Source organism: Delphinus delphis, chromosome 12, assembly GCF_949987515.2.
Source record: "Delphinus delphis chromosome 12, mDelDel1.2, whole genome shotgun sequence".
In the NCBI taxonomy this organism is placed as follows: domain Eukaryota; kingdom Metazoa; phylum Chordata; class Mammalia; order Artiodactyla; family Delphinidae; genus Delphinus; species Delphinus delphis.
In genome coordinates, this window is record NC_082694.2 from 43,982,864 (window position 1) to 43,996,894 (window position 14,031).

Below are 14,031 nucleotides of genomic sequence, written 5' to 3' on the forward strand. Positions count from 1 at the left end.
GACCACCTAGAGAGGTGGGATAAGGAGGGTGAGAGGGAGATGCAGGAGGGAGGGGATATGGGGATATACGTATGCATATAGCTGATTCACTTTGTTATACAGCAGAAACTAACACAATACTGTAAAGCAATTATACTCCAATAAAGTTGTTTAAAAAATGTTATGATATAATAAATGTGTAGAGTGTAAATCAGAACCTTGCTAAGTTTCTTACTGACCAAAGAGCCAAGTTTCCTTTTTTGAGTATAGTGTCTTCACTAGTAGTTCAGTAATTGGCCCAAGAGATGCAACTAAGCTAGACAAGGCAGTGCTGTCTGTTTTGTATGCACTTCTCATTTGGTAGCTGTAAGAATACCGTTAAACGCAGTTGGATTGCAGTATAAGAGAGGTAGACAAGAGGCAGAGAGTAAGATGCATGTTAAACTGTTATTCAGTACTGAATGGAAAGAAAAAGATGAGGTTTGCATTGTAATATTTTTAGTTTATATAACGTTTTTTAAAAGGTACACAATAAATAATTGCTGCCTTTATTCCACTTGATACATGTGTACTTGTATATACATTCTTAAATTTTGCCCCTGGTAACTTTGTGTTAGAAACAAATCAAATATTTATTGTATTACCTTATATGTGTTGAACTGGGCCACAAAAGTAGGTTTCTTTTATTGAGATTGATAGGATGAAGATGTGAGAATGAATTGTAAGCCTGAAGTAAAAATTGCTTAAAATTTTTTTTCCAAGAAAAAGGGCTGTGTTGTTTGATGATAGGCAAAGACTGACTGAGCATTTTGGCTGTATTCCGAATTCTGCCACTGACTCACTGTGTTTTTTGGCAAGTAACTTATCCTCTCTGAAACAAGTTCTTGATTCTTTACTTCTCTGTTTGTAAAGTTAGCCTAATTATATTGTACTGACCTTAGATGGTTTGTGTAATGGTTACCCGCTTTAGAACTTAAAACTTTTCAGCGTAAAAATGGTATGGATTTTCAATATGTTGCTTTTTAAATAAATATTTCTAAATTGTTATCTTTCTATTAGGGTAGGTGTATTAGAGATCATTTAAATGCAAAACAAAACCCTCATTGTGCTGTTCAAAATGTAGCCAAGCTTTTTAGCTTAATGAATTTTTGGTTATTTACAACATATTAACAACTATACCCTATAAAGTATGAATGATTGGTTTATTCGTTTCTCTTAGTGTCAGAAAAAAGAAGAATTTATTGAAAGAATTCAAGGTTTAGATTTTGATACAAAAGCAGCAGTTGCCGCACATATTCAAGAGGTAATAATCTGTATACAATTTTTATGTATTTTTATGAAGCTTGTGGTATGTTTTATTTGTATGTCTCCCCAAATACCGTCATGGATTAAGCAAGAATAAATCAAAGTCAATTATAGATGAACTCTGCTTTTAGAAAAATTATCTTCTTTTCTTTAGACATAGTTTCTTAAATGAATTATCTTCTACGTGGCACAGTGCTGACTACAGATGTACTGTTGCCTTTATCCATAGGGATATAGGCAGAAAGTGCTATTTGAGGAACGTATATTTCTTTGTTAGACATCACAGCATGAATAGTATAGTAAATGGAAGCAGCACAAAGTGGATCACTGCCTGTAATTCAAAACTAAAGTGAGGTAAGATGATAATACTAACCTATTAGTATTATGTGATTCCAGTGATTTTTTTTTTTTAGTGAATGGGCACAGCATAATTTCTACTGAAGATATTACTTGAATTATAAACACATTAGTGATTTATAACATCCATATAAAAACCTAAATGGAGGACATAGTGTACAATGTCAAATAATTGAAGCTAATATTTATTTGTTAAGATTGTTTTTAAAAGCTGCTATTTCTGCATCTGTCTAGTCTTGGGCTTTTAATCTTGCGTACTTTAGAGTTTTTAGAACTACAGCATGTTAAATTTTACATGCTGATTAGAAAGAGAACTAAGGAAAGGGAGAGAGTTTTAAATAGTGAGAATTGTTGTGTTTAAATATTCTCTATTTAAATGACTTTGTGTTCCATATATCATCTTTTCTCTTAGTTAATATTCAAACAGCCCCGCTTTCTGGTCAGTAATATTGTCAGCAGTAAGTGTATTAGTACTCTACAAGATACAGTTTTGTTGGTAGTTTCCCTTTATATATACATATATATGTTCGTTTCTGTTAGCTTTGTGATTTGTATTTGATTTTGAATAAATGCTGAGTACCGCAAGTTACTAAATTTGCCACCATTCTTGAAAGTGTTATTTTTGCTGTTTATTGTGAAAGTTAAAGCAAAATATCAGAATCACAGTGAGAAATGGAAAGCAAGAAATAAGTATTTCACTCATATAACTTTTCCATTCTTTTAAAACTCTTTATACTGGGCGTCGTTTTCTCCTAAGTTTCTATGACAGTGTCTTCTTCAGAATCTATAAAGACTTAGCTTTTCAAGTATAAAAGTGCAATAACCTATATCGTACAGGATTAAAACTTTTGCTTTTGAATTCAAGTACAATAAACTTAGTCTTATCTAAGGAAAAGATTAATTGAGTTTGTTAAAGCAGTTGCCAGACCTATTAGTATTACCTTCCCTTAAGAATGTCTTGAATTAAGTATTTTATTTTTGGGACTTCCCTGGTGGTCCAGTAGTTAAGACTCCGTGCTCCCAATGCAGGGGGGGTGCAGGTTCGATCCCTGGTTGGGGAACTAAGATCCCACGCGCTGCGCGGTGTGGCAAAAAATAAAAAATAAAGAAATTAAATATCTTATTTTTTAGTTGACTAAATTCATTTAAAGATTACATTTAGTAAAAATAATTTTAGTAGAAGCCTTTTCATCATTCATTAATTTCAAGATATCATATTTGCTTTTCATATTTTTATTATATGGGATATATAGTATTTAAGCTAATATTATACTAAAATTAAATGTATTTTTAAGTATTAGCCATTTAAAAAATTGTTTACTTTGGTTGCTCTCTAAAGGTAACCCATAATCAGGAAAATGTGTTTGATCTACAATGGATGGAAGTGACTGACATGTCTCAGGAGGAAATAGAACCACTCTTGAAAAACATGGTATTGCATCTAAAAAGACTTATAGATGAGAGAGATGAGCATTCGGAGGTTTGTAAATTTCTTTTAGTATATTAGGAAAGTTTACTTTCCAAAAAACTTCAGAGATTTTTCAGAATTGATACTTTGTTTCTTAGGGACAGGTAATAAAGTACTATATGTCTTTTGTGCAACACAGGAGCCAGAAAGGCTGCATAAGAGCCCCAAATTGCTAGTAAACACATTGCAATTAGGTTTTCTTTTCTCCTTCCTTTTAAATTACTCTGATTTTGTTCTTGTGTTTTTTAACTCATCCCCATAGTTCTGGCAACAGTACAGAAGTATGAAACTAAAAATATCGTTGATGTAAGTGGAAAAATCATTGCCTTTTCAAGGTAGAAGAATTTGCTTAAGGTTAATTTTGTAGTTTTATTGCCACATTTTGAGATTGGAAAAATAAATGTTAATAAAAGGAGAATAACAGGTGTTCTGAATAAAATGTCCCACAAAAGGTCTCATATTTTTGTAGTCAGTATAATGAGATATGATTTTAGAAAAGAGAATTATTATAAACTCCTTTAAGAGAGTACTTTGGTTTTTAAAAAGAGTAAAATTGCACCAGATTTTTTGCCTGCACTCTCTGAAAGCAGCCTTATAATTTTTAAAGGAGTCTAGACATTACTGCATGTGATGGTGAGTAATATTTTCTTAATAGCAGACCAAAGTACTCTGTCATTCTGGAGAATGTAAAACTTTGATTATTTGCTCCATTTACATGAGAGAGATGATTTGAACTTATTTATAGAGAATTTGATTACTCTTGGGACTAATGAAAGACTACATAGGCGAAATTTCTAAAGATTTTTTTGGAACAAAAAACTTTCACATCACTATAAAATATATTCATTTCTGATGGGAATTTTCAGTTTTTCTTAAGGCATTAAAAGAGAAGAAAATATAGGAAGTAAATATTTTAGAGCAACAACTAAATTTTTTTAAAAATCTAAGACAGTGAGACCACAGGAAGAAAAGAGTGAGTTGCACAACATCCCTAATATATATCATCCTTACCCTGAGATATTTAGATTACTTTATTTTCAATCTGAACCATATTTTGAACCATATGCTATATAATTTTTTATGTTAGTGTCTTTTTACTGTTTTATCCATTTTCTATAACATTTCTCTATTTGCGTTTCAAGATATTAAAGGTATTTTGAAAAGGTGTCTTCCAGCTTCTTAGGAATTACTTCCAAAAAGCTGTACTTTGGTTTCATATGACTGATGGATATGTAAAAGTTGTTTGATCTCACTTACATGAAATAATTAATATGGAGTGAAGAAGGATGTTATTTTGGAGAAATATAAACAAAATACTTGTCATTACATGATTTGTGTCAAAACTAAAAGGAATGTGAAACACTATATAGCATGATTGTTTGAAAAACCGTTTAAAAATCTGTTATCCTGCCTGATTAAGCATTTTAGTTGAATTTGTTTTTCTAACAAGGAAAAAAATGTTTTCTAAATACCTGAGGCAGGAGAATGTAGTCACATTCTCCTGCCTCAGGTATTTGGAAAACAAATTTCTAGCTGGTTTAAACTCACTTCTCTGGGGGAAAAAAACTTCAATTTGGATAAACAGTGGACTAGTTAGAAAAGATAATTAAAAATAATTGTGAAAAATATTAGACACATGTAAATACAGTATGTAAATATAATAATTCGGTATCATTCAATTGGATTGAAACAAGTTCTTATAAACATTTTCCCTTTAACTTTTTTCTGCTTTTTTCTTCCAAAATATTTTATTAATTAATTTTATATAAAAAAACAAAATAGGAGAAAGTTATGTATCACACTGAATAGCATATTGAGAGCAATGTTTATGGCTGTGGTTTCTAATTTCTCTACAAAATTAACTAGCCATGATGGAGTAAAGAGAGAAAGAGTAAATATCATATTCATATTTTTTGGAGCACTTCAAAGTACAGATAGCTTGGTGCTAATTTTTAAGTGCAGAGAAAGCTTATAATAAAATAGGCTTTAAAAATAACAAATAAAAATCTGTACATTAAAGATATTTTTAAGGCCTTTCTGTGTACACAGCACTATGTAGAAAGAGAATTGTGGAGAGAAGAGCCATCCCATCAGGTGTTACAGGTCTGGCCCACTTCAGCTTGCAGGACCATCTCCTCTTTTCCCAAGGGGAAAGTGTCAGTCAGGCTGAAAAGGGCCACAGGCGTCACCAGGGAGACATAGCGCTCCTTGTCCGTGCTGTGCTTATCCGCTAGCACCATAGTGAAGGAATAGAATGGGATTCTGCCTGGACTGCAGAGCTAGTGCTGGAGGCATAATCTTTGTTCCTATCCTGCCAGTGAGGGTCGGGAACATGGCCTGCCAGCACAAGATGATGTGTTGAAGATCCAGGTCACACTGTGCTTGCTGTAGCATTTCTTGCGGCAGCCAGTAGAGATTTGGGGCTATGGGTGTGGACACAGTGAGGAGTCTCCTTTTCTCATAAAACTGATCCAGAAGTCATAAGACTGCTGTTCTGATGCCCACATTGATATTCATGGTTACACAGGTGGGCTCCATGCCAGACCAAGCCAGACTGAATTGACAAACTCAGGCAGGGCTACCCTGTGGCTTGTGGCCACCAATGCAGGACAACTTGCAAGTGGCTCCATAACTATTGCTGCTAGACATTTCATGTAACTGTTCCCTGGGACGTTGAATTTTGTCGCAGCATCTGACTCTGACTTTAACTAGAAATTTGCAGATCCCCTTGTTCTCAGCTCTGTCATAGACTATGTACTGTATCTTGTGATCTCCTTCAGGAAAATTTGAGTCTGGCGGGGAGGGCTTTTAGAATAACATCAGTAGAATGTTGTTTGCTGTGTCTGTTCCCTCGGGTATCTCCCAGGACACTGAGGACTGTCAGCTTATTAGGATCAGAAATGTGTTCTTTCATACTTGGGCACTTGATTCTGGGAGATTCCATATCATCACAGGCTGGTCGGCTGCTCCAGGCTTTGTTGTCCGCTCCCATTTCAGTGTGTATCCTGGCGAGCAGTAGTACTCACACTGGGAGTTGAAGTGGGCATCTAAAGCACTTAAATCCTCCACTTGCTGGCATGGCAAGAATTGGGAGCCGCAGGCTATCCACAGGGGATGCTCCCCCTTGTCAGAACAGAGAGCCCTTTTTTCTGTTTTTATTGATCTTTTGTAATAATTGTTTCACTTCGATCTAGAAAATATAATTTGGTCGCCCTGTTTTTAATTACCCTTCATTTTTTTGTTCTTAATGCTATGAAACAAGAATCTCTTCAGTCCTCTCCCTTACCAAAAACCAAATATTTATCGTCACTGTTTATGCCAAGCTTTGTGTTATAAGTTTATTGTATACTATCTTAGTAAGTCTGCGCAATAACCCCATTTTATAGATGAAGATTCTCAAGTTCAGAGAAGTTAGGTAACTTGTCCATTCTAACTCCAACGCTTGTGTCCCTAACCTTTATAACACCTTTGCCTAAATCTGTGATTGTGCTGAACACATCTCTGATTCTTTTCCTTAATGACGAGTTCTATAAGTAGAATTATTGTCACCAGAATTTTTTTAGCATTGTTGTATCTTTTTATGTTCATTCTTCAACATATATTAATAAATACCTGCTTTTTGCAAGATCTTGTGCTAGAGTATGTGGGAGCAACAAACTGACAAACTTTCAAAAAAGAACCAAATATTGTTACAATCTAATAGGGAAATTATTTTAATAAACGAATTAACTGTAATAAAAATTTGAAAGTGACAAGTACCAAAAAAGACATATATGTAAAAAATATCTAAAAAAATACTATAGGAATTTAAAGAAGGAAGATATTACTTGCAACCATTAGTGGAATGTCTAGGATCGGAAGAATCAGAGAAGGCTTTAGAAATTAAAGGTATGCCTTAATAACATTTCCTGTCAGATTTTTTGAAAATGTTTGGAGTTCTTGAGCTCAAGAAACTACCACTATTAGAGAAAAGTCAAAATGTCTACATAATCTTTAATGGAAAATATCTGTGGATACTCTTACTTCTCAATACCAGGTTTCTTTCTCTTTAAAAAATATTTTGCAGCCCATAGATCTTTTGTGCTCTGTTTGTTGGCATCTGGAAGTTCTTGATACTTTAATTTCACCACCTGCTAATTTCAAACGTAATATGTGTCTTCAGTACTTTTCTTGAGTTTTCTGTTTTGTGAATCATTCAGTTAAATATTTTTGAGCAGCTCTTTTTGTGCACACTACTATGGTGGATAACATCAGGGATACCAAGGAAGCATAAGAAAGATTGTATCTGGTTTATTAAAAAAAAAACATTGTAAATGAAAAATTGTAAGACGGCATAAAATTAAGTTCTAGTTTGTTCATGAAAGAGATATTTAGTTAATACTGTGTGCAGGTGTTATTGTTAAAGACAGGAGATGTTAGAAGGCAAGATTAAAGATAATTGAGACAGTAAGAAAATATACAGATAAAAGTTGATTCTGTGAAGTTTGAGCTTGGGCTACTATGGAAATTAGTAACACTGTTCACAGAGTTACTGTCTCTCCCTTCACAGAGACAGGGAAGTTGGGCTGGACATACTGGGTAGATGGACAAGATGAAGTAATGTCAGTGAACAAACCACCCTTCAAAAAGTAGAACTGAAAGAGAAATAGTAGAAGGATAGTAAAGGAAAAATGTGGTTTTTTCCCCCTTAGATAGTAGAAACTTGTATGTCTTTGAAGAACAAGGAGAAAAAACCAATAGGAAGAGAGAAATTGAAAATGTTATAGAAGTAAGGAATATATGTTGGGAATAAGAGATGCATAAAAACGGAGGAGTTTATCACAGGTGGTTTTGTTTCTTTGACAGTTGGAGAAGGGGTCATTTGTTGGAAGTGATGATAGCAGTTTGTAGTTGGGGGCTTATGTAGAGAAAAGGGAATATATTTACAACAGCCATTGTGGGAAAATTTTGCCAGGAAATCATCAAGATTTTCAATAAACGAATTGATGGGCATTGGAAAGAGCTTAATTGAAAGTGGATGGCAATTTCTGTAGTAGGGCTGTATATTTTTTTTGGTTTGTTTTGTTTTTTAGAGTTCTTTATCACCTTGGAGCAGAAATAGAAAAACTGATGGTAGGTAAGGAAAATGACATAGTGTTTGAGTCAGACTTGAATTTGAACTCCTGTTATACCTAACCATTAGTTGTGTAACTTTGATTAAGTTATTTAATCTATATGCACCTCAGTTTCCTTATGTCTAAAATAGATGTAAAGCCTCTATTGCCAATTATAGTATTGGTTAAGATCTTGTTGGAAAATCCCCTAGCTAGGGATTCTATAAATATTAGTTCCCTTTTGTTTTTTCCTCAAAGAGTGAGCCATGGTCAAAGAATGGCATGGTGGGCTTCCCTGGTGGCGCAGTGGTTGAGAGTCCGCCTGCCGATGCAGGGGACACGGGTTCGTGCCCCGGTCCGGGAAGATCCCACATGCCGCGGAGTGGCTGGGCCCGTGAGCCATGGCCGCTGAGCCTGCGTGTCCGGAGCCTGTGCTCTGCAGCGGGAGAGGCCACAGTGGTGAGAAGACCCGCATACCGCAAAAAAAAAAAAAAAAAGAATGGCATGGTGGTGTTAAATTAGAAAGTAAGGGTGACATTTAACAGCCTAATTTTAGTTCCAGGCTGAGTAGAAACTCTAGGGTAACCAAGAATAATATATTTGACTGGGCAAAAAGGGGGAACTGAGTGATTAGAGGTTCAGGCATAGGAATGGTGATATGGTGCAAGAGAGGAATGGTTCTTTCACTGGAGAAGCCTGTATGTATTGGATTGGAAGTGGATGTGGAGTTGTAGAGAGAAAGGGAACTGGGAGGTCATATTCTGAGGTTTATCAGTAGGAATACTGGAATCTGTGAAAGCAGTAGTTGGACAGACCTTGATTTGTGCTCAAATGTATTGCAAGGATGAAGAAATGAATTCTGATGGGTGGTTTAAAAAAAGAAGAAGAAAAGTAATGATTCAATGAGGGCATTGTAAGACTTGGTGATGAGAGACAAAGTGAGGATGGTGATTTCATGTTCCTGAGGTGTAACTCTACCCATTCCATCTGGAGCAGAAGGACAGATGAAATGTCTACCAAAGACAATTTCTGTTTGCCTGGGAAGTTTGAAAGAAAATCTGAGAAAGTGGTTTAGAATAAGAGAATTTTCCAATAAGAGGAAAATTAGGGTAATGGAGGAATATGATTGAGATACATGTAGGTTAAATAGCCCTTAAAGTTCAGATTTAGGATAAATAGAAGATTTGTGTCCCATGGTGGGTCTCTAGAGAAAGGAATAAAGTTAAGCTTTGAGATGGGAAGCAGATTAGAACTAGTATTGTAAGAGAGAGCATAGGGTATGGAGTGAAGAGACTGGTCTGGAGTCTTGGCATTGCTATGAACTAGTTGTGAGATCATGGGCAAATCAGTCTCTGTGCCTCAGTTACCTTAGCTGCAGAATTAAGAGGTTGAACTAAACTTCTGAGGTTTTTTTTAGGTCCCTCTGAGGTTTCTATTTACAATTCTAGAGGAGTGTTGTCCAATTCTGCAAGAATGGCAAGATTGTAATTCTGCACTGTCCAGTGCGGTAACCACTAGCTACTTGCGGCTGTTGTGCTCTTGAAGTGTGGCTAATGTGACTAAGGAACTGTATTTTTAACTCTTTAACTTTGAGATTAGCCACTTGTGCTACTGGTTACCATGTTGGACAGCACAATTATAGACACATCACTCTTGAGTTAATTTCTTTACTATGTCAACAAGTCTTTTATGCCTTTCCAACAGTTGCTATCTGTTCTTATTTTACCACAATTTACTTTTTTTTGTTAAAACACTGGGAAGGGAAAGAAGTATTAAGTCTTGTTCTTGTGTTATCTACTAAATAGCTCATCCATCTACTGTTGAATAAAACTTAAAAAAATGACAGCTAAATATGACAAAGTTATTTTTGACCAAAGAATTCTTTTTTGATATTGCAGTATAATACTTAGACTTAGTGACTAGTTTTGATGTGTTTGGTTCTCTGATACGTAAAATACTAAAAGTGATTCTGTGATTTATTTCTCTATTTCCTTAGACTATCGTTGAACTCTCTGAAGAGCGGGATGGTCTTCATTTTCCACCCCATGCCTCTTCATCTGCACAGTCACCTTGTGGTTCTCCAGGCATGAAGCGAACAGAAAGTCGACAACATCTGTCAGTGGAACTGGCAGATGCTAAGGCCAAGATAAGAAGGCTTAGGCAGGAATTGTAAGTTGTTGCTTTTCAAGGCTTGTTGAATTTATATAGATGCAAAGGTGATCTAAACAATGTTTTTAGGCTTATGGAATATGGACGCGTGGTTCCCAGTTGCTAGGCTGTGTCAAAGTTTTTGGTAGTATTTGCCAAAGTGAGAAAAATAAGTAGACTGACATAAGGTTTTATTAATGCTAAATCTTATCAATTTAAAGGATGCCCTTTATTCTGTATCAGTTTAAAGCATGCCCTATTTTTCTAGTGTTAGGATGTCCTTTCTTTCATAATGTTTTTCCTTAACAAATTGAGGTCTGCTTAATTTTTTAATTTCTTAAAATCCAAAACACTGGCAACCACTGATACAGATCAATAAGTTTAGCTTTTTTTAAATTAATGTTCTAAAAAACTGAATTTTTGGTATACAGTATTACAAAAAAATAATTTTGTGTATCTTCTGCATTGAGTAATTGAAATGCCTGAGTCATGTATCAATACTTAGAAATGGTAAATATTCTGGTTGGTTAGTGCTGATGAAATTAATATCTATTTAACTTTCAAAGATCATTACAGGAAAGTCAGTATAAATGTCACATAGGCATTCCTTGGTAAATCACATGGAAAGAAATAACCAGTCTCTGCTGGAGATTTTCTGTATTGCAGTTTAAAAGAACAAAGGAGTTTTGTATTTTAGGCTTTTTTTCTTTCTTTCTTTCCTTTTTCTTTTTTGGTTTGTCTTCCTGGATTTTGGGCTTTGGAGTGTAGATTTTAAATTTAAAACCACAATATAGCAATTAAGTTTATTTACTGATTGTTTAAAGCGGTTAGTTTAAGAAAGTGGTTGAATATGCAAGGTAGAAAAAATGTACAGTCCATAGGGAAATTTGAAAACAAAAAAATACAGCTTTCATTGTGAATGTCTGCATTATTATGTATCTATTGAAGTGAACACGCCCAGGATATTCTATAAACAGCTGCACCATGAAAATTAGGGAAGAGATTGCTGTTATTAGTTTGACTGGCAGTTAATGGATAGCCTAAACAGTGAGCACTAGTTGGTTCCATATAATTTAGCACAATCTTCTCCAGTCTTTAGATAAAGCATGCAATTAGAACTGCAGTGATGGCTGTGAATTCATTTAACATTTTGCACTATATTAGAATTTGATTTTAAAATAAAATTTACTTGGGCATAGCATTATTAAAATTCCAAGCAACTTAGAGACATTAGTAAAATTTGGTCTCATACGCTGATTGGAAAATGTAAATGAATAGTTTTAATGAGTAAATAAATATGCCAGATATAGCAAGTATTCCCAGTAACTAGCATTACATCAAATACCATCTCATATCTTCGTTGTCCTTTGAAAATGTGTCCCTTCATAGATTTCTTCTATTAACATTTGTTTTAAGTGTTTTTGTTGGGATAGATCTTTACTAAAGTGATGAAGTATGGAATCATGGTGGATAAATTTAGTTCAGGTTGCCTTATACCTAATGCAAATAAATAATTGTAATGAGAACATGCAAATTAACTAACACCATACTTGTGGGTGGTACATCATAATATAATTGCTTTGGATTTATTAACATACAGAGTAAAAGTATAATTTGCAATTTGGATAGAACAAGAAGTAATTCCTTATAAATTTCACTTCTAAGCGGCAGTTACCACTATCAAAGGCTTCCTTTAATAATACTCTCTGTCTCCATGGATCCCATGTTTCCAAAGAGTTTTTCTCTCACACAAATGCTTTTTAAAAAACACAGTTTTATTGAGATCTAGTTCATATATCAGGAAATTTATCCTTTTAAAGTGTACGATTCAGTGATTTTTAGTTTATTTAGAATTCTGCAACCATCACATGCTGTCTAATTTCAAGACATTTTCATCACCCCAAAAGGAAACTCCATACCCATCAACAGTCACTGTCCATCCCTCTTTGCCCTCAGCTCCTCAGAACCACTAATACATTTTCTAGTTATATAGATCTGCCTATTCTGGACATTTCATATAAATGGATTCATATATTATGTGGCCTTTTGTGACTGACTTCTTTCACTTAGCATAATGTTGTCAGGGTTCATCCATGTTGTACCATATAGCAGTACTTCATTCCTTTTTATGGTTGAATAATATTCTCTCACATGGATATACCACATTTTGGTTACCCATTTATGAGTTGATGGACATTTGGATTGTTTCTACTTTTTGGCTGTTTAAATAATGCTCCTATGAACATTCATGTACACATTTTTGTGTATACATATATTTTCATTTCTCTTGGGTATTTACTGAGAAGTGGAAATGCTGGGTCATATAGTACCTCTATGTTTAACCTTTTGAGGAACTGTCGAACTATTTGGCTGCACCATTTTACATCCCCACCCACAATGTATGAGGGCTCCAGCATCTTGATATCCTCACCAATACCTGTTATTATACACCTTTTTGATTATAGCCATCCTAGTGGGTGTGGAGTGATACCTCATTGTGGTTTGACTTCCAGTTCCCTGATGACTAATAATGTTGAGTATCTTTTTTCTTAATAAATTTATTTATTTATTTTTGGCTACATTGGATCTTTGTTGCTGACCCACAGGCTTTCTCTAGTTGCAGTGAGCGGGGGCTACTCTTTGTTACAGTGTGGGGTCTTCTCATTGTGGTGGCTTCTTTTGTTGCGGAGCATGGGCTCCAGGCGCGCAGACTTCAGTAGTTGTGGCATGTGGGCTCAGTAGTTGTGGATCGCGGGCTCTAGAGCACAAGCTCAGTAGTTGTGACGCACGGGTTTAGTTGCTCTGCAGCATATCGGTTCTTCCTGGGCTAGGGCTCGAACCCTTGTCCCCTGCATTGGCAGGTGGATTCTTTTTTTTTTTTTTTTTTTTGCGGTACGCGGGCCTCTTACTGCTGTGGCCTCTCCTGTTGCGGAGCACAGGCTCCGGACGCGCAGGCTCAGCAGCCATGGCTCACGGTCCCAGCCGCTCCGCGGCATGTGGGATCTTCCTGGACCGGGGCACGAACCCACATCCCCTGCATCGGCAGGCGGACTCTCAACCACTGCGCCACCAGGGAAGCCCGGCAGGTGGATTCTTAACCCCTGCGCCACCAGGGAAGTCCTGTTGAGTGTCTTTTCATGTGCTTATTTGCCACTTGTATATCTTCTTTGGAGACATGTTTATTCAGATCCTTTGTCCATTTTTAAATTGAGTTCCTAGGTAAACTTTTAAAAAAAAGTAAAATTAAAAGCATTGAAATTTTTTTAATAGTTTGAGGGTTTTTAAAAAATTTTTATTTATTTTATTTATTTATTTTTGGCTGTGTTGGGTCTTCCTTGCTGTGTGCGGGCTTTCTCTAGTTGGGGCGAGCGAGGGCTACTCTTCGTTGCGGTGCACGGGCTTCTCATCGTGGTGGCTTTTCTTGTTGTGGAGCAAGGGCTCTAGGCACATGGGCTTCAGTTGTAGCACATGAGCTCAGTAGTTGTGGTTCCCTGGCTCTAGAGCAAAGGCTCAGTAGTTGTGGTGCAAGGGCTTAGTTGCTCCACGGCATGTGGGATCATCCTGGACCAGGAATCAAACTCGTATCCCCTGCATTGGCAGGCGGATTCTCAACCGCTGTGCCACCAGGGAAGCCCAAAGGATTGGAATATTCCTCAAAAAGTTAACTATAGAATTTTTATA

At 35.8% G+C, this 14,031-nt stretch overlaps 1 protein-coding gene and 1 pseudogene across 11 annotated transcripts in view; one reads left to right on the forward strand and one right to left on the reverse strand.

The window, feature by feature from the left end:
* The window catches only part of CCDC88A (coiled-coil domain containing 88A), a 193,893-nt gene that overhangs the window by 111,894 nt on the left and 67,968 nt on the right, over window positions 1–14,031 (forward strand). For 10 of the 11 annotated variants that reach the window (XM_060026582.1, XM_060026583.1, XM_060026585.1 and 7 more), the window contains 3 exons: window positions 1,199–1,282; window positions 2,981–3,121; window positions 10,199–10,371. In XM_060026582.1, coding sequence (XP_059882565.1) covers window positions 1,199–1,282; window positions 2,981–3,121; window positions 10,199–10,371 — 398 coding nt within the window. The remainder of the gene's footprint in view (window positions 1–1,198; window positions 1,283–2,980; window positions 3,122–10,198; window positions 10,372–14,031) is intronic. The other variant, XM_060026584.1, reaches the window with a different exon arrangement.
* Window positions 5,200–6,946, reverse strand: LOC132435332 (sushi repeat-containing protein SRPX pseudogene; annotated as a pseudogene).